The 19,905-nt window shown below is 47.1% G+C and overlaps 1 protein-coding gene and 1 non-coding gene across 2 annotated transcripts in view; one reads left to right on the top strand and one right to left on the bottom strand.

Moving 5' to 3' along the window:
- USH1C (USH1 protein network component harmonin) overlaps positions 1 to 16,544 on the top strand; it is a 64,381-nt gene extending 47,837 nt beyond the window's left edge. Inside the window, exons 19-26 of the mRNA XM_038764294.1 lie at positions 715 to 834; positions 5,088 to 5,138; positions 6,307 to 6,348; positions 9,393 to 9,446; positions 12,637 to 12,736; positions 14,667 to 14,776; positions 15,748 to 15,803; positions 16,442 to 16,544. Coding sequence (XP_038620222.1) covers positions 715 to 834; positions 5,088 to 5,138; positions 6,307 to 6,348; positions 9,393 to 9,446; positions 12,637 to 12,736; positions 14,667 to 14,776; positions 15,748 to 15,803; positions 16,442 to 16,544 — 636 coding nt within the window. The remainder of the gene's footprint in view (positions 1 to 714; positions 835 to 5,087; positions 5,139 to 6,306; positions 6,349 to 9,392; positions 9,447 to 12,636; positions 12,737 to 14,666; positions 14,777 to 15,747; positions 15,804 to 16,441) is intronic.
- On the bottom strand, positions 1,551 to 1,687 carry LOC119944282. Its single transcript, XR_005455776.1, has one exon. It is a non-coding gene; the product is annotated as a small nucleolar RNA SNORA7 (small nucleolar RNA).
- Positions 16,545 to 19,905: the final 3,361 nt, after the last annotated feature.

Here is a 19,905-nt window from a genome sequence, read left to right as displayed (position 1 = left end):
ATCCTGCAGCTTGGCAAAGACTAAATGAACCTGCCCTGGCCAGGGAAGCCATTTGAGTCCTGTGATGCTAAATTCACCCACTGCTCAGTTAGATCCTATGGGTGACCGGGGATGGATTGTAAAGGCTAGTTCCTCTGAGGCCAGATGTTGCCATCAGTAGCCAATACAGTTTGGGACATATCCTTCTTCCTTTGGAGGCTCAGGGGTCCAGATAGAACTGGCTTTCACCACAGTTTATACACATCATCCTATAGCCAGGAGCCTGAATTTGATTTCTCATGTGCTAACCTGAAACTGTGTCATTTGGAGGAAACATTTGTTTCTCACCCTCTGTCTTAGAAAGCTTTGTTTTTTAACTAGACAAAACACTTTCACGTCTCTTCTCTCATTTCTGTCCTCAAAACATCCATGTGAGGTAAGGAGAGGGCAGTATTACTGTCCCCATTTTGCAGATGAGGAAACCAAGGAACAGAATGGGTAAGTGATTGGCCGCAGGTCTCCCACAAGAGGCTAACAGCAGAGCTGGGATTAGAACCCAGGTCGTCTGACTCCCAGCCCGCACTGTCTCCCCTTGGTTCAAGTCCCCGAGGGCAGCTGGATCAGTGTCCTGAGCTGGGAGTACCCACGTGAAGTGTGGGTGTGTATGTGAACAGAGGCAGGGTCTGGTCAGCCCCACGTCTCTGCAGCTGCGTGTGTGTGTGTTGCCTTCTGAAGCAGTTTCCTCCAAGCCCGCCAACCCAGAAACGTCCGGGGGTCTCCACGGTTTCCAAACCCATCATGCTCCACCAGGACTCTAACTTCATCATCAGGCCACCGGTCAAAGCCGAGGTCCTGGTAAGACACCCTCTGACAGTCATCCTCATTGGTATTTACTGAGTGCTCACTGTGTGTGCAGAGTGCTGTACTAAGCCCCACAGCACATATGTAATTTATTTATTTATATTAATGTCTGTCTCCCCCTCCAGACTGTGAGCTCATTGTGGGCAGGACTGTATCTGTTTGTCGTCATATTGTACTCTTCCAAGCACTTAGTACAGGGCTTTGCACACAGTAAGTGCTCAATAAATACTATTGAATGAAACAATGAACAAATGAATGCTTGATGTGTGATGGCCCCACTCTGGGAACCAACTGAGATTGTTTCTCAGAAAGTGTCCGTTAGGGCCTTTGCCTCCCCTCTCCCTGCAGGCTGCATTGTCCCGAGCTCCCATTACCATGATCTGGAGAAATAGAATTTTTTTGATTTTTTTCTTTTTTTATTATTATTATAGTATTTGTTAAGCTCTTACTATGTGTCAAGCACTGTTCTAAGCACTAGGGTCTTGTCTTGTCTTATGCCGTCGAGTCGTTTCCCACCCATAGCGACACCACGGACACATCTTTCTCTGAATGCCTCGCTCTCCATCTGCAATCATTCTGGTAGCGTATCCATAGAGTTTTCTTGGTAAAAATATGGAAGTGGTTTACCATTGCCTCCTTCCACGCAGTAAACTTGAGTCTCTGCCCTCAACTCTCTTCCATGCCACCACTGCCCAGCATGGGTGAGTTTTGATTTTAGCAGATTGCCTTCCACTCGCTAGCCACTGCCCAAGCTAGGAATGGAATTGGTAGGCCTCTGCCTGACTCTCCCTCCCATAGCAAAACTGGTAGAGTACTGGAAACTCTTCAGGTGTGACCCTAAGAGGGGGTGAGTTTTGTAGATGCCAGTTAATCAGGTTGAACACAGTCCCTGCCCCTCACTGGACTCTAAGTAGGAGAGAGAACGGGAATTGGATCTCCATTCTACAGATGAGGACACTGGGGCCATTAAGTCAGTTTCCCAAAGTCCCACAGCAGGCAGATGGTAAAGCCGGGATTAGAACCCAGGATCTTCGGACTCCCAGACCTGTGCTCTGTCCACTAGGCCACACTGCTTCTCCATCCATTTCAATCCATCCAGTCACTGCTCTGCCTTAGGACCGTTCAGTAGTCACCTGTTCTTCCTGATCTGTGGTCAGCGGGAGGGGAGATTCAGGTCTTTCACCCATGTGGGAGAAGCAGGACTTTGAGACCAGCTGGTCGCTGGGATGGGATTAATCTGATCCTGGTAAACTGACCTTTCCACAGACTTTCCCAGACATCCTTCATTTGCAAGACACTCTCGCTCCATTGAGATGTTAGCAGGCCTTGGGTTCATTTATCTTCCAAGGAAACCCTGTTTAAATGTCAGCAAAGGTCATGAGGCTCACAAAGATTTATTTGTGGTATTAGACCCCACATGATTTTCCTGAGAAGTTCATGCAGCAATAAAAAAAAACAAGCTATTAATTTCAGTATCATTTTCCCCGGTTCATTTCATGAGTTACATTTTTCTTTTGTGCCTCATGTCACTGGAAGCCATGGTCATATGTATTCATTCAGTTGTATTTATTGAGCGCTTACTGTGTGCAAAGCACTGTACTAAGTGCTTGGGAGAGTACACTATGACAATAAACAGACACATTCCCTTCCCACCACAAGCGTACATTCCAGGCCCTGGGTGAAAAACAAAAACAAACAAAACAAACAAACAAAAAAACCCAAAACCAGTTTGAGCCAAAAAGAAATCTGGCTGCCAGACGACTCCCAAGCACTACTTACATCTTTCCTAGGGTCCTGGGAAGGGGGGAACCGACGCTGGGTGGTAGCGGGGGGGAGGTTTATAAGCTGACTTATTCAAGTTCAGGTTTTCAACAGCCAAAAGCATTTGGCAAATGTCTTTGTGCCTCAGTCTCCCCCATTAAAATGGAGGCTTCCTGAAGGCAGGGATCTTGTGTCTTCAAACAGTCTATCAATCAGTCAGGGGTATTGATGGGGCATCTTCTGAGTGCCAAGCACTTAACTAAACGCTTGGGAGAGAACAGCAGAAACAAGATGTATGTTCCCTGCCCTCAAGGAGCTCACAGTCTAATGGGGGAGGCAGACAGACAAAAAGTACTTTCAAATAGTGGAAACTGTAGGGAGAACAAGGATACAACAGGCAGTGGTACAAATGTGTCAAGATGAAATAAACGGATAAATACATTAATATACAAATAAATATATGCTAGACACCAAAGTACTCAGGGTAGAAGTACCGTAGTATGACTTGGTCAGAGAAACTTTCTGGAAGAGCAGGCCTTTGAAGATAGGGAGAGTCATGATCTGGAAGATTTGGGAAGGGAGTTTCAAGCTGAGGAACAATACAGTGCTCCGCACACAGGAAGCGCTCAATGAATATGATTGCATGAATGAATGAACTCATTCATGCAATCATATTCATTGAGCGCTTCCTGTGTGCGGAGCACTGTACTAAGCGCTTGGGAAGTACAAGTCGGCAACATATAGAGACAGTCCCTACCCAACAACAGGCCCACAGTCTAGAAGGGGGAGACAGACAACAAAATAAAACATGTAGACAGGTGTCAAAATTGTCAGAACAAATAGAATTATAGCTATATGCACATCATTAACAAAATAAATAGAATAGTAAATATGTACAAGTAAAATGAATAGAGTAATAAATCTGTACAAGTATATACAAGTGCTGTGGGGAGGGGAAGGAGGTGGGCGGGGATGGGGGAGGAGGAGAGGAAAAACGGGGCTCAGTCTGGGAAGGCCTCCTGGAGGAGGTGAGCTCTCAGTAGGGCTTTGAAGGGAGGAAGAGAGCTAGTTTGGTGGATGTGTGGAGGGAGGGCATTCCAGGCCAGGGGAAGGACGTGGGCCGGGGGTCGACGGTGGGACAGGTGAGAACAAGGCACAGTGAGGAGGTTAGCGGCAGACGAGGTGAGGTAGGATGGGGCGAGGTGATGGAGAGCCTTGAAGCTGAGTGAGGAGTTTTGCTTGATTCGTAGGTTGACAGGCAACCACTGGAGATTTTTGAGGAGGGGAGTGATATGCCCAGAGCATTTCTGTACAAAGGTAATCCGGGCAGCAGAGTGAAGTATAGACTGAAGCGGGGAGAGACAGGAGGATGGGAGATCAGAGAAGAGGCTGATGCAGTAATCTAGTTGGGATAGGATGAGAGAATCTCTTCCAAGAGTCTTTCCCTAACTAAGCCCTCAATTCCCTTACTCCCTCTCTCTTCTGTATCACCTATGTACTTGGATCTGTTCCCTTTAAGCACTTCATTCATTCATTCATTAAATTGTATTTATTGAGCGCTTACTGTGTGCAGAGCACTTGATATTCACCCCACCCTCAGCCGCACAGCACTCATGTACATATCCACAATTTATTTCATCATTTGTATCCCACTCTAGACTGTAAGCTCCTTAAGCATTAAGCACTGTAAGCATTAAGAACAATGCTTGGCACATAGTAAGCACTTAACAAATACCATAATTATTATTAAGGGGAGGGAACGTTTTTACCAAACGTTATATCAAACTCCCCTGAACACTTAGTCCACTGCTCTGCACACAGTAAGTGCTCACTAAATACTATTGATGGATTAATTGATTGAGATTCATGGATGAGTGAAAGCTGGAAGGTGAATTTGGAAGGAGCAATGAATATGAGTTATGGAATAATGGGTGAATTGTGGAGTCAACTGTGAACCCTAAAAGGCTTAATATACTGAATGCTCAGTATCCAGTAATAATAATAATAATGGCATTTGTTAAGCACTTACTATGTGCAAAGCACTGTTCTAAGCACTGAGGAGTTTACAAGGTGAACAGGTTGTCTCAGGTGGGGCTCACAGTCTTAATCCCCATTTTACAGATGAGGTAACTGAGGCACAAAGAAGTTAAGTGGCTTGCCCAAAGTCACACAGCTGACAATTGGAGGAGCTGGGATTTGAACGCATGACCTCTGACTCCAAAGCCCGGGCTCTTTCCACTGAGCCATGCTAGGTATCAACCAATCAATTAATGCATCAGTACATAAGGACTTAATAAATGGATTGATTCATAGGGATGACAGCTTTTTATGTGTGAAATGGAGGCCCCAGGGGAAGTATTGGGCTTGGATAGAAAGAAGAAGATGGAGTTGCGAAAGCAAGAGGTCGCCTCTGGAGTTATGGATCTGACTGAAGTGGGGAAAATTCAGCCACTAATATCTTCTCCGAACATTTGCTCTATTTTCAGCCACAGGAGATGCTTAAGCGGATGGTCGTGTACCAGACGTCATTTAGAACAGTAAAGAGTTAACCTACTTCCTCTTCCTCTGAGTGCTGCTTTCCTTCTCTCTGCTTTGATTAGTGTTGTGAGCAAAAGCCAACCAGGGTGTATTCAATCAATGGGATCAGTGCAGAGCACTGAACTTGGGACAGTACAATACAATAGAATTAGCAGACACATTCCCTGCCCATAAGAAGCTAAGAGTCTAGAGGATTGTAAAGACCCAGGGACCCTGATTAAGCCACTGAAAGGAAATTCCCAAGATGGAAGGCAGAGAGGGTGTTCTCCAGACCGCAGAGTTGAAGACAAAGGCCTTGGTGGGGAAGTTTGGAATTCATCCTTCTGCTTCTGTCCCAGTGGAGCAAGGGTAGAGCTTCATTGAGTTTTTCTGGCTTCGTCCCCTGCTTGTTGAACCTGTCCTTTAAGCATGTTCCCTTTGGAGTGAGTGTGTGTTTGGGGTTATGGGTTGTCGAGCTCCACAAGAGAGGAGATGAAAAAGTGAACCCAGGGGCTCTGTTCCTCCCCCGAGTCTTTGGGGACCCAACTGGGCACTGCCATCTGCCCCATTAATAACGCCATCTCTTCTCCCCTGCTTCTGAAACTCTGCTAAGAGCTTGCTAAGTGCTGACTACTTTCAATAAAGTTCCGCCTGCTCTTCACACCGGTCTTTTCCAGGAAACCAGAGGTTGTTTGGGCCACTGCTGAGATGCCACACCTCTCTCCTCCCTGCATTCATTTATTCAATCATATTTATTGAGCGCTTATTGTGTGTGGAGCACTGTGAGCCCATTTCTAGACTGTGAGCCCATTGTTGGGTAGGGACTGTCTCTATATGTTGCCGACTTGTACTTCCCAAGTGCCAAGTACAGTTCTCTGCACACAGTAAGTGCTCAATAAATATGATTGAATGAATGAATAGTAAGCACTTGAGAGAGTACACTAAGCAAACACATTCCCTGCCCAGGAGGAATAGTGCCCAGCTGGGTCTGGCCCAAAATTCCCTTCTGGTTCCATCTCAGGTTGAGGGGATGTTCCCCTTCTTTCTGATGTTAGGATGGTGTGGAGGGGCCTTGTCCCATGAGGCTGCCCAGGCTCACTGCCCTTTCCCAGCTGACTTTGGTTAAGCTCTGATACCCCCAAATGTGTGGCCCTTTCTCATGTCCTCCTACTCTGCGTTTGTCCCCAGGACTTCCGGAAGTATGAGGAAGACTTCGACCCGTATTCCATGGTAAGGACCATCTTGCCACTCTGCATGGGAGGAGGACAGAGGGGAGGTGGGAAACAGCGGTGGGGAACCTGGACGGAGAGCCAAGTAAGTCAAGCCAAGGGGCAGGGAAATATGTCAAGAGCTGGAAAGTCCCGGGGGATACTAGTGGAACAGGTGCAGCGGTCCAGTCAGCAAGAGTTGGGTCCCTCAAAGCCTCTGCCTTGGATCCTTGAATGTGGCTCCCCCAATCAATCAGCAAATAGTATTTATTTATTAATTTTTAATTTTTTTGGTACGGCATTTGTTAAGCACTTACTATGTGCCCGGCACTGTACTAAGTACTAAAAAGTAATAATTGTGGTATTTGTTAAGCACTTACTCTGTGCCAGCCACAGTTCTAAGCGCTGGAGTAAATACAACCAAATAGGATTGAATGAACACAATCCCTGTCCCACATGGGGCTCACAATCTTAATCCCCATTTTACAGATGAGGAAACTAAGGCAAAGAGAATTAAATGATTTGCCCAAGATCAAATCTTCTGGTGTAGATACAAGGTTGGATGCAGACCCTGTCCTGCATGGGGCTTACAGTCCTAATCCTCATTTTACAGATAAAGTAACTGAGGCATAGAGAATTGAAGTGACTTGCCCAAGGTCACAGAGCTGACAAGTAGTGGAGGCAGGATTAGAACCCAGGTCCTCCTGATTCCCAGGCCTGTGCTCTAGCCACTAGGTCATGCCGCTTCTCTTTACTGAGCACTTTGTGTAGAGCATCACAGCTTCCCCCCTTTCAGCTATTTGTTCTGAGCTCACTTTATGATGATGATGGCATTTGTTAAGCGCTTACTATGTGCAAAGCACTGTTCTAAGCGCTGGGGGGGGAATACAAGGTGATTAAGTTGTCCCACATGGGGCTCACAGTCTTAATCCCCATTTTACAGATGAGGTAACTGAGGCTCAGAGAAGTTAAGTGACTTGCCCAAGGTCACATAACAGGCATGTGTTGGAGCCGGGATGCGAACCCGTGACCTCTGACTCCAAAGCCCGTGCTCTTTCCACTGAGCCACAAGGTCACTTTATGTGGCAGGCATCTGCCATACTGGGGTCAAGATCGAAGCCATGGCATTAAGCGCTTAGTACAGTGCTCTGCACACAGTAAGCGCTCAATAAATATGATTGAATGAATGAATGAATGAATTGGGGTGCTTGGGGGTTCAGAAGACTGGAAGACTGGCGGGACCCAGAGGGAAACCTAGGGACCAGGTTCTAGTCCCTGCTTTGCCATTGGCTTGCAGAGTGACCTTGAGCAAGTCACTTAACTTCTCTGGGGGTCTTACTTTCCTCATTTATAATGTAGGGATTTAAAAAAATCTGCCCTTTCTGTTATTATTATTAATATTAATACTATCACAGTATTGTTTTAGTGCTTACATGTACCAAGCACCGCTGTAAGTGCTGGAATAGATACAAGTTAATCAGGTCAGAAACAGTCACTGTCCTCTGAGGGGCTCACAGTCTAAGTACAAAGAGGGACAGGTATTGAGTCTCCATTTCTAGCTCTTAGTTTGAGACACGTCTCTTCTGACTGTCTTGTATCTACCCCAGGGTTTAGCACTGAGTAAGGGTTCAATAAATACCATCAGTGTTGTTGTTATTATTGCAATAGGTTCTTTATTGTGTCTACCTAGAGAAGCAGCGTGGCTCAGTGAAAAGAGCACGGCTTTGGAGTCAGAGATCATGGGTTCACATCCTGGCTCCACAAATTGTCAGCTGTGTGACTTTGGGCAAGTCACTTAACTTCTCTGTGCCTCAGTTACCTCATCTGTAAAACGGGGATTAGACTGTGAGCCCCCCATGGGACAACCTGATCATCTTGTAACCTCCCCAGCACTTAGAACAGTGCTTTGCACATAGTAAGCGCTTAATAAATGCCATTATTATTATTATTACCTAGCCAAATGCTTAGTACGATGCTTTTCACACAGTAGGTGCTCAGAAAATACCATGGATTGAATGATTCTCTAGCCAAAATAGTCAGTGGTATCCTGAAATTCCAGTCAAATTTTCCTTCCCTTTTAAGCACTAGATTGGATGGCTCTCTCACCAAAATAGTCGGTGGCATTCAGAAATTCCAGACTCCAAGCTCGTTGTGGGCAGGGAACATGTCTGCTAATTCTGTTGTATTATATTCTCTCAAGTACTTAGTACAGTGCTCTGCACATAGTAAGTGCTCAGTAAATACCATTGATTGACTGATTGATTGATTTCACAGTCAGTTTTCCTGTTCCCTTTAAGCACTTGATATTCACCCCACTCTCAGCCCTAAAGCATTTATGTAATAATAATGATGGTATTTGTTAAGCCCTTACTATGTGCCAAGCACTGCTCTAAGCTCTGGTGCACTATTCTAAGCGCTGGCCTGAACCATAATGTATTTTAATGTCTGTCCACTGCTCTAGACTGTAAGCTCTGGTGGGCAGGGATCCTATTTATCAACTCTGGGTTTTTTTGTTGTTGCTGGTGTTTGTTAAGCACTTAATATGTGCCAGGCACTATGCAAAGTGCTAGAGTAGATACAAGCTAATCAGGTTGGACACAGTCCATGTTCCACATGAGGTTTACAGACAGTCAGTTAATTGTATTTATTGAGTGCTTACTGTGCACAGAGTTAATCCATATTTTCAGGTGAGGTAACTGAGGCACAGAGAAGTGAAGCTACTTGCCCAAGGTCGCACAGCAGACTAGTGGCAGAGCCAGGACTAGAATCCAGGTCCTTTTGATTTCCAGGCCCATGTTCTGTCCACTAGGCCAAACTGTTCTCAGTACAACTCTGTTGCATTGTACTTTTCTAAGCACTTAGTACACAGTGAGTGCTCAATTTATACATTATTGATTTATTTTTTAGGATATTTACACATGTACTATGTGCCAGGCACTGTACTAAGTGCTGGGGTAGATACAAGGTTCTCAAGTTGGACACAATCCCTGTCCCACATGGGGGCTCACAATCTTATTGTTCCAAGGTTAAACTACATTTTTTTTGGTCTTTTTCTTTTCTCTCCAGTTCCCGCCAGACCAGATCCTGGGGAAAGATGTCCGCCTCCTGCGTATTAAGAAGGTGATGTAGTCAAACTGGAGGGGGAGAAAGGATGGTCCATTTCTGGGTCTCCTTCCCCCTCTGGTATTCTCATGGGTTCTAAACCCGGCTCCACCACTGCGTAACCTTGGGCAAATCACTTCACTTCTCTGTGACTCAGTTATCTCATCTGTAAAGCGAGGATTAAGACTGTGAACCTGGTGTGGGACAAGGACTGTGTCCAACCTGATTTGCTTATATTCTCCCCAGTGCTTAGTACAGTGTCTGGCACATGGTAAGCACTTAATAAATACCACAATTAAACTCCTCTGAACCAGAAAGCCCTGGGCAGTGACGGGGGTAGGAGTGAGGTGGGGGGGCAGGGGGGGGGTCTTGGTTCCAGTTGTGCCAAGGAAATGGTGGGTGTGAAAAGGCAATCACCATCGTCATCTTTTGGCCAAGCAATGAAGCTTCACCAGCTCTGTCTCTCTCTCTCTCTCTCTCTCTCTCTCTCTCTCTCTCTCTCTCTCTCTCTCTCTCTCTTTCTCTCTCTCTCTCTCATGGCATTTATTAAGCACTTACTATGTGCAAAGCACTGTTCTAAACACTGGGGAGGTTACAAGGTGATCAGATTGTCCCACGTGGGGCTCACAGTCTCAATCCCCATTTTACAGATGAGGGAACTGAGGCACAGAGAAGTGAAGTGACTTGTCCAAAGTCACACAGCTGACAAGTGGCAAATCCAAGATTTGAACCCATGACCTCTGACTCCAAAGCCCGGGCTCTTTCCGCTGAGCCATGCTGCTTCTCCTAATATATATAAATCTCTGTCTCTCTCTGTCTCTCTGTCTCTGTCTCTCTCTCTGTTCTGATGGACACTCATGGGTCTCTGCCTTCGCTCCCTTGCCTCCAGTCTGCACCCTTGGGATTGTCCCGGTGAAGGGACCGCTGAGGGAGGGGCCTTCCAATTTTGAACTGCTGCAGGGCTCTAGGAGAACGGGTGAGAGGTGCCAGGGAATGGTGGCATGTGCCAGCAGGCTCTCTGAGGCACTCTAAGCTCAGAATCCTGAACAGGAGAGAGTGATAGAGCGGAAGACTTGGAGGGTTTCTCTGAGCCTTGTCAGCTTCCTGTCGGCTGCCTGCCTTACCAGCTGCTTTGCAGAGGGGAGGGGAGGAGAGGGAAGGGGAGGGCAGAAATGCAGAATTGGGACCAGGGGAGGGAGAGGCCCTTTAGCCGGCTTCCTGTCTGCTTTCCCATGCCCTGCGGGGGCCCTGAATCCTCATGAGCAAAATGCATGACTTCCTGCTGGGGTTTTCCAGAGAGGAGCCTCCTCTAGAAGGCCTGAGCAGGGCACGAGGAGAGGGACCCACTGAGGTGACCTTGGGGAAGTTAGAGCAGCCAGGGCCCTTCCAATACTCATGGGATTTGCAAGATGGCAGGTTACAGAAGCAGCCTGACCTAGTGGATGGAGCATGGGCCTGGGCGTCAGAAGGACCCGGGTTTTAATCCCGGTTCTGCCACTCATCTGCTGTGTCACCTTGAGCAAATCACTTCACTTCTCTGTGCCTCAGGTCCCTCATCTGTAAAATGGGGATCAAGACTGAGAGCCCCACGTTGGGCGGGGACTGTATCCAGCCTGATTAGCTTGTATCTACACCAGTGTTCAGTACAGTGTCTGGCACATAGTCTGCACTTGACAAATACCACATTTATTATGATTAGTGTTATTTCCTGGGGTCACCCCATCCATTCCCCTGCCTCCAGGCAGGACCACATATCCTAGCAGTCAGTCAGTTAGTCAATCGTATTTATTGAGAGCTTACTGTGTGCAGAGCACTGTACTAAGTGCTTGGGAGAGTACACTATAACAGACGCATTCCCTGCCCACAACAAGCTTAACAATCTAGCAGTGGGGAGAAGTGTGGAAGGAGATAAGGAGATAGAGAGAGGCAGGAGAAGAAGGAGAAGACAGCCTTCTTGTTCTCTAAGGTCTTCAGAGAAGAGATTCCACCACCTTCCTCCAAAACCAACTTCAGTGACTCACAACTCACCCCTTCATGGCTTGTCCCAACCCCTCCCTCCCTTCCTTCCCATTGCTCCTTAAGCCCTTCATCTCTCACCCCATCCTTGGTGGGAGTTAAAGTGATGCCCCTACTCCTTATTTAAGGGCTAAATTCAGAGTCACCTAACTTCTCTGGACCTCAGTTGCCTCATCTGCAAAATGCAGATTCAATAGCTGCTCTCCCTCCCCTTTAGACTGTAGGGCCCGCATGAGGCAGGGACTTTTCTACTAGTCCCTATTAGAAATAGTCCCTATTTCTCATAGTAATAAAAACATAAAAATAAAAGTCCCTGTCCTATTAGTAGTAGTAGTAGTATGATTGTTATGGTTATATTTATTAGGTGCTTAATAATAATAATAATAATGGCATTTATTAAGCACTTACTATGTGCAAAGCACTGTTCTAAGCGCTGGGGAGGTTACAAGGTGATCAGGTTGTCCCACAGGGGGCTCACAGTCTTCATCCCCATTTTACAGATGACGTAACTGAGGCACAGAGAAGTAGTGACTTGCCCAAAGTCACACAGCTAAGTGGCGGAGCCGGGATTAGAACCCATGACCTTTGACTCCCGAGCCCAGGATCTTTCCAATAAGCCACGCTGCTTCTCTACTTACTATGACAACCTGATCACCTTGTATCCTCCCCAGCGCTTAGAACAATGCTTTGCACATAGTAAGCGCTTAACAAATACCAAAATTATTACTATTATTATGTGCCAACACTGTACTTAGCAGAGGTAGATACAAGATAATCAGGATGGACACAGTCCCTGTTCCACATGGGGCTCACAGTCTAAATTGGAGGAAGTAGTATTTAATCCCCATTTTACGGTTGATGTAACTGAGACACAGAGAAGTGAAGTGACTTGCTCAAGGCCACATAGCAGACAAGTGGAAGAACAAGGATTAGGAACGAGGTCCTCTGACTCACAGGCCCAAACACTTCCCACTAGGCCATGCTGCTTCCCATCTACCTTCTCTTTACCCCAGTCCTTAGCACATAGTAAGTGCTTAACAAACACTACAATTAATCTGGGGTTCTCTTGGGGAGAAGTAAGTGGCGTCTGTAGGGACAGCCCAGTCTGAGCCTTGGCCTGATCCAGAGACCTCTCCTAGGGCTGGTGTGTGTTTGACTCTGTCTCTCATTTCCTTTGCCTCTGGGGGACCAGGAGGGGTCATTAGACCTGGCGGTGGAAGGAGGTGTTGATTCCCCGATCGGCAAGGTAGTCGTCTCTGCGGTGTATGAGGATGGGGCCGCCGACAGGCATGGTGAGTGGGGGGCTGTGGGGAAGGGGGAGATCCCTGCCTGATCTGGGGGTAAGGAGGAATTCAGTGCCCTGTGTGCCAAGCCCAGGGTACTGAAGGCCTCTCTTCCTGTCTCTGAACAAAGAGGAGGAATGGCCACCTTGCCTCTGTGCCTGTAGCTTGGTCCCGATGCCAGAGGGCCTCCTCTCACCCACACCGTCCTGCTCGCCTATCCCTCCCTCTGGCCGCTCCCTCTTCCCGTCAGATCCCTTCTCCTTTGGCTCAGCTCAGCAGGCCGGTCAGTCAATCGATCGATCCATTAATGAGCACTCACAGTGTGCCGAGCACTGTACTAAGTCTTGGCAAAGTCCAGGCCAGGCCAATAGCTAGCTCATCGTGGAGCCGGAGCTCTGGCTCTTTTCGCTGGCCACCCGGGCCAGGGGCTGGGGTCTCCGCCATTCCCTGGGGGTTAAGGGGGCTCCTGGTTGGCTTTTTGGGATCCTCTTGGCATGTGTGGGAGCGACAAAACCTGCATCACTGGGTGTGACTGGATGCAGGGAGACACGGTGCTAATTGGCTAGTGGGTTGTAGCCTGTATGCACATAGATGAAAAGGGAGCCTGAAACTGATTTTAAACTGTACTTTATTACTCTACTCCCATGGATTGGGTGTCTGGAGCAGCAGGGAGGGAGGGGCAAGGAGAGTAGTTGTCCAGTTTAAACCATCACACCTTGACACCTCTTTGAATGCAGCCATGGGTGGTATTAAAATTCGCCGAGAGCAGTTTTTTAATGGTATTAGGTAAGGGCTTACTGTGTGACAAGTACTGTACTGGACAGATGCAAGATGATCGGGGTTGGACACAGTGCCTGTTCCACATAGAGCTCACAGCCTTAATCCCCATTTTAAAGATGAGGTAACAGGCACAGAGAAGTTAAGTGACTTGCCCAAGGACACAGGTAGACAAGTGGCAGAGCTGGGATTAAAATCCAGGTCCTTTTGACTCCCAGGCCTGGCTCTATCTACTAGGCCACACTGCTTCTGCAGTATTCTCTCCCAAGTTCTGGCACAGTGTCAGAAGATGTTCAATAAATGCTATTATTATTAATCACTCTTATTTATTGAGCATTTATTGTGTGCAAAGCAGTCCTAAGCACTTGGGAGAGTAATTAGTAGGCATGTTCACTGCCCACCAGGAGCTTACAGCCTCGAGAACTGTATCATTATTATTATCATCATCATTATTATTATTATCATGGTATCTTTTGAGGCTTTCTAAGTGTCAAGCACTGTTCTAAGTGCTAGGGTAGATATAAGTTAATCACTTTGGACATGGTTCCAGTCTGAGTAAAAGGGGGAAAAAGCCATTGATTGATTGATTCTAGGGACTACGGGGCTTGCTCTGCACTTTGAGCTGTGAGATTTTGGTTTGCCACATGAGGAAGATGGCACACAGCCAGCAGCTGGGAAGTGACATGAGGGCTGAGGGCTCTGATCCCTTTGCTAGAGCACAGCCTCTCTCAAAGGACAGGTTCTGTATCTAATTCTCACATGTGCACGCTTTCCCAAGGTTTAGTACAGTGCTCTGCACAGAGTAGACTCCTGAGTCCCTCCTTTTTCCTCTCCTCCTCCTCCCCTCCCCATCGCCTCCCCTACTCTACCCCCTTCCCCTCCCCACAACACTTGTGTATATTTGTACATATTTATTACTCTATTTTATTAATGATGTGTATGTAGCTATAATTCTATTTATTCTAATGCACCTGTTTACTTGTTTTGTTTTGTTGTCTGTCTCCCCCTTCTAGACTGTGAGCCCGTTGTTTGGTAGGGACCATCTCTATATGTTGCCGATTTGTACTTCCCAAGCGCTTAGTACAGTGCTCTGCTTAATAAATATGATTGATTGAATGAATGAATGAAAGTAAGTGCTCAATAAATGCTAATACTCTACCAGGTGGCATAGCACAAGGAGATGAGATCCTGGCCATCAATGGGAAGATCTTGACTGATGCCACTCTGGAGGAAGCCCAGGCCACCCTGACCAGAGCCTGGAATCAAGGAGGGGTGAGTAAGGGCTTCCCTTCCGCAATTCCCAAGGAACCACCCACCCACCACACACAGCCATGCTGGTGGTCCTTCATGTCCCCAAGGGCATAGAATGAATCTCCAGGCTCACACATCCCCAGTCCAGGATTTTTCTCCTCGTTGCTCTGCCTCTTTGTAATAATGATGGTATGTGTTAAGCGCTCACTATGTGCCAGGCACTGTACTAAGTACTGGAGTGGATACAAGCAAATCAGGTCGGACACAGTCCCTGTTCCACGTGGGTCAAACAGTCTCAATCCTCATCTTACAGATGAGGTAACTGAGGCACAGAGAAGTGAAGTGACTTGCCCAAGGTCACACAGCAGACACGTGGCAGAGCCGGGATTAGAACCCATGACCTTCTGACTGGCAGGACCATGCTTGATCCACTAGGCTAAGCTGCTCCTCAATCTTTATATCACCCTCCCGACCACTACCACCCAGCCAAGGATTGATCTCTCATGTCACTGAGCTCCCTTGCCTAGGATGGCATAATGGGGTTGGTACGTGGGGTGTGACCTAAAGAGGCGACGTGGGTGAGCACAGGAGAGAAGCCATTATCCCGATGGGAACAGAGACACAGAGATTCCTTCTCTGCTCTGCCCCTTCCTTCCTTCCTCCCCCTCACATGGCTCCTTGCGCTGCTCTAACTTAGGGAGAAACATGATGGCAATATTAGGAGCATTGAGATCTAGTGACAGAAGTGGCCATCATGGAGTCATCATGGGAGGACGTTTAGTGTAAATGGGTAAATGTAAATGTAATCAGCCTTGGAGATGACTTCTTTCCTCCTTGCCGATGGCAGGAGGAAAGCTTTTCCCAGGAGAGTGGAGATGTTTTTCATTTTATCCCCACTGCAGGAGTGGGTGTGTGGTGGGTAGTACATCTGTCGGCTCAGGAGCATTTTGGGTGTTTATTCTCAGGCTAATATACGCTTCCCTCTCCCACAGGATTGGATTGACCTGGTCATTGCAGTGTCTCCACCCAAAGAGTATGACGATGAATTGTAAGTGTTCTCCAGGATAGAGGCCCATGTGGTAACTAATTCCTGGTTGGTTCAGCTCTGTTTCAACTAACTGGAAAGAACAGTCATCTACCTGTAAACTCCTCACGGTCCGTCTTCCTTCCCACCCCTGACAGCTCATCTTTAGCCCTGTCCTGCCCCAAAACATCCTTCTTCAAACCTGTAGATCTTCCACGCTGTGCTCTAAGAGCAAAGTTATTCATAGTTAACTCCATGGGCAGGGAAGCAGGCAGGCATTTTAAAGCCAAGTAGGACATAAAGTGGGCATTTCGCTGCGATCCGCTGTGGTAGTATAAAGTGTACAAGACACACACACACACACACACACACACACACACACACACACACACCACCCCCATTTGTTTATGCTTGTCACCATTTTGAAAACCAGACTCCTAATTCTCGAACTTACAGAACCAAGACTGCTACCGCTATGAATCGATCAAGGGTGTTTTAAGACTCTCTGTCTTGAGGTTGTGTAATTCCCCCTAACATTTTCAACCCCCAAGTCTTGATTTGAGGGAAGGAGCAGGGGGTTGTGGCCAAGAACTGACTGGGCAAGAAGGAAACAACCCGAGTCACTAATTTTGCTTGTGTTTTCCCGCCCCGTGTGCATGTAGCTCTTCGTCTCCCTCCTCTGCAGCAGCAAGCCCTCAACCAATCAGAAAGATTTTTGAAGCCAGCGCCCCTGTGCACAGACAAGGGTTTCTCCTGCAGCTGTAGTGGCCACAGTGATCCCTCCTGGTGAATAGATGGCCCCAAGGGGCTCTGGGTCTGTCCTCCTTGGGAAAGGATGCACGAGGGCCAGGGCGCGAGGTCTTTCCGGCCTGCCCGCCCAGGACATGATCCAGTCTGCCCCCTCTGCTGTATCGCCTGCCGTGTGTCACAGGGTTCTTTGGACCGCACTCCACTGACAAATTTTACGGAACCAAAGTGTTCTCACTTCTTCCCTTCCCCCCACCGCCTGACCAAAATTCATCAGGGGTCCTGCACTTGGAAGTTCAATCAATCATTAAATCCATCAGTGGTGTTTATTGAGCATTTACTGAGTACAGAGCACTCTACTAAATGCCTGGGAGAGTGAAATGCAAAGAGTACAAAGTACAATCCCTGCCCATAAGGAGTTTACAGACTAGAGGGGGAGGCAGACATAAAAAGAAGCAGTATGACCTAATGGATAGAGCATGGGTCTGGGCGTTAGCCAGACCTGGGTTCATGGATTAGTGGAAAGAGCACGGGCTATGGAGTCAGAGGACATGGGTTCTAATGCCGGCTCCACCACTTGTCTGCTAAATATGCACCCTAATCTCACTCATAGAATGGTCCTTCCTCTTCTAGACTATAAGCTCCTGGAAGACAAGGAACATATCTACCAACTCTGGTGTACTCTCCCAAATGCTTAGTACAGTGCTTCACACACAGTAAGCACCCAGTAAATAAGATTGATTGGTTCCCCTCCTCTTTCCCACCCCGGGACAAATTTTACTCTCTTTCACTGGGGAGCAAGATTAGCCCCCCTGTGACTTTGGGGGACCTGTTGAGACTTGGTAAACAATGTGATTTAGGCCCTGCAAGCAGTCTTTGACATCCTAGAGTCAAACCCGCTGAAAGAAAGACTGTGTCCAAGGGGGTGAGTGTCTCAGAAAACGTTATTGTCAGCCTCCGCCCATCCCACCTCTGTCACATGTTTTCTGGGTGACCTTGGGCAAGTCTCTTCACTTCTCTGGGCCTCAGATGCCTCATCTGTAAAATGGGAATAAAATACCCATTCTTCCTCTCCCTTAGACTGTGAGCCCCAAGTGGAACAAGGACTGTACCCAATCTGATTACCTTGTATGTGCCCCAGTGTTTAGTACAGTGCTTGTCATTATTATTATTATTATTGTGAAAATACTGGCAGCTTTTCTGTCCTTTTGCCATTCAGGGTGGACATGGCTTAAACCCCAGTGGTTCTGAGGGGAAAGGCAGGTCCTCCCCACAGCAGGACGTGCTCTTGAGTGGTTTTTGTAATAATGGTATTGGTTTGTGCTGAGCCATCATCACTGCCTCACCCGGGCCTTCTGTGTCATGGGCAACAAGGGCAAGGGAGCTGGCAGGGAGAATAGGTCAACCTGAGGTCACAGAGCAGAATATTCCCTAAGGCCTCATCAAGGAAGGCACCACTGGGTCCTAACCCATTTCATAAGTCTTCAAGGAGTATGAGAATCAAGAGTGGTGGAAGTTTAAGTACTCAATCCTGAATGGAGGAGTACAGGCCGTTGGACGTTTCCCTGAAATCTCTCAGAAAACTAAAGGAAAGATGAAAGATAATTCACATTTCTTCCTTGGTATTAAATTCAGAAATGTGGAGAGCTTAAACAGACGTCAGGGTGAGGTTATTGTTGGAGGCCAAGAGTGGAATTTGGAGTTGTTCTGAGCTGCTCTGACCCCCAGATAATTTTGGATCGATTTATAGCTGGCCCAAAGAACTGGAGTTTATGTTCCTGTGTCCTGCTGTTTCCTGAGTCCTTTTTGGATCAAATTTTCCTGATTTGTCCTCTGGTCCCTCCTGACTTTGCCCACAGGAGGGTCCTGGAGACTGCCAAAAGGAATCAGTCAATCAATCAGTGACATATATTGAACACTTTCTATGTGCGGAGCACTGTACTAAGCACTTGGGAGCCATCAGTACAGTAGAATTGATAGACAGGCTCCCTGCCCTCAAGGAGTTTAGGGAAGGCAGACAAAACAAACAAATATATAATGGATATGTATCTAAGTGCTGTGGGGCTGATGGTAAGGTGCATATCAAGTGTTTAAAGGTGCCTGTTTTCCCCACATTTGGGAGAAACCGGCCACAACTACGGGATGGATCTGTACTAACAGATTTAGGATCTGGGAATTTAAAAATTGAGGCTGAGGTTACAAGTGCAGATTCAGAGACTGGACAGAGGTTACATGGAAAATTTGGTTTTCTATATGACTTTGGTTACATGTCTTGTAAATTATGTTAAACTCCCCTTGGTGTCCCCTCTGCTCCCAGAAGCATCCAGGGCCTCCTCTCTACCACAGAGCCGGGACAACATATGGCCACCATCTTGTTTCCACTGCACTCTTCCCAAGAGTTTTCCTTGACCTTGTGCCTGATGCCTCTGGCCCTCTCTTTCCCTCCCTCCCACGTGAGCTCTTGATCTGGTATGGCAAGGGCAGACGGTGGTTCATTCATGAAAACATGCATGAACTTTCCGAGATGACAAAATTCACTTTCATTTCCCTTTGGAATCCGCTCAGCCTGGGTTTAACTTAGACCCTCAAATTGTTTCATTTCTGTTGCAGGACCTATTTTTGAAGTCCAGGAGGAGACACCAGGTGCCCCTAGAAGATAGCGGCCAGTCCTAATGATTAAATCCAAACCCATGAAGGATGATCCGCTTGGGGATGTCTCCACTACTTGCTCCACTGGAAGGCTTTTGATCAGTCGCTGCAAGGCTCCATGAGCCATGAGCTGGACCAATCCCATCCTTATCAGCTTCGACCCAGGGATCCTGATTGATGGCGCTGGGGCTGGGACTGAAGACAAGCCTCTCGTTCACACCTCCCCACACACACACCTCCACTTCCAATGGTTCCTGAGTGGGCAGAGAAGAAGCTCACCAGAAAGAAATGTGAATTTGGTCTGGAATAACAATAATTAGTCATTTCACTTGCTGGAAAACCTAGAACACTGTGAATTCTTTCTTTCCCAAGCCTTAGAGAAAAATTCCTCAGATAATTCCATTGACCTGAGCCTGGGAATCTTTCATCTGCATCAGCCTAGAGAGAATAAACCTTACCCCTTAGCTTGATGAAGAAACATCAAACAAATTTGCTGTAAACCAATCAGTTCTTCACACCCACTCAATAATCATGAGATTGTCATTGTTTCATCATTATTGTTTTTGCTTATTTTGTGCTCTACAATAAAAGGATCCTTTTGGAGTGTGGGCTGTGTGTTGTTGGGGATTTTTTAATGTACATATATGTTAAGCACTTACTATGTGTTAAGCACTGTTCTAAGCACTGGGGTAGATACAAGATAATCAGGTGGGACATAGTCCCTGTTTCA

The sequence above is a fragment of the Tachyglossus aculeatus genome, chromosome 22, assembly GCF_015852505.1.
Source record: "Tachyglossus aculeatus isolate mTacAcu1 chromosome 22, mTacAcu1.pri, whole genome shotgun sequence".
Classification (NCBI taxonomy): Eukaryota; Metazoa; Chordata; class Mammalia; order Monotremata; family Tachyglossidae; genus Tachyglossus; species Tachyglossus aculeatus.
Note: the sequence above shows the minus strand (reverse complement) of the source record. Positions and strands in the feature narration are given on the sequence as shown.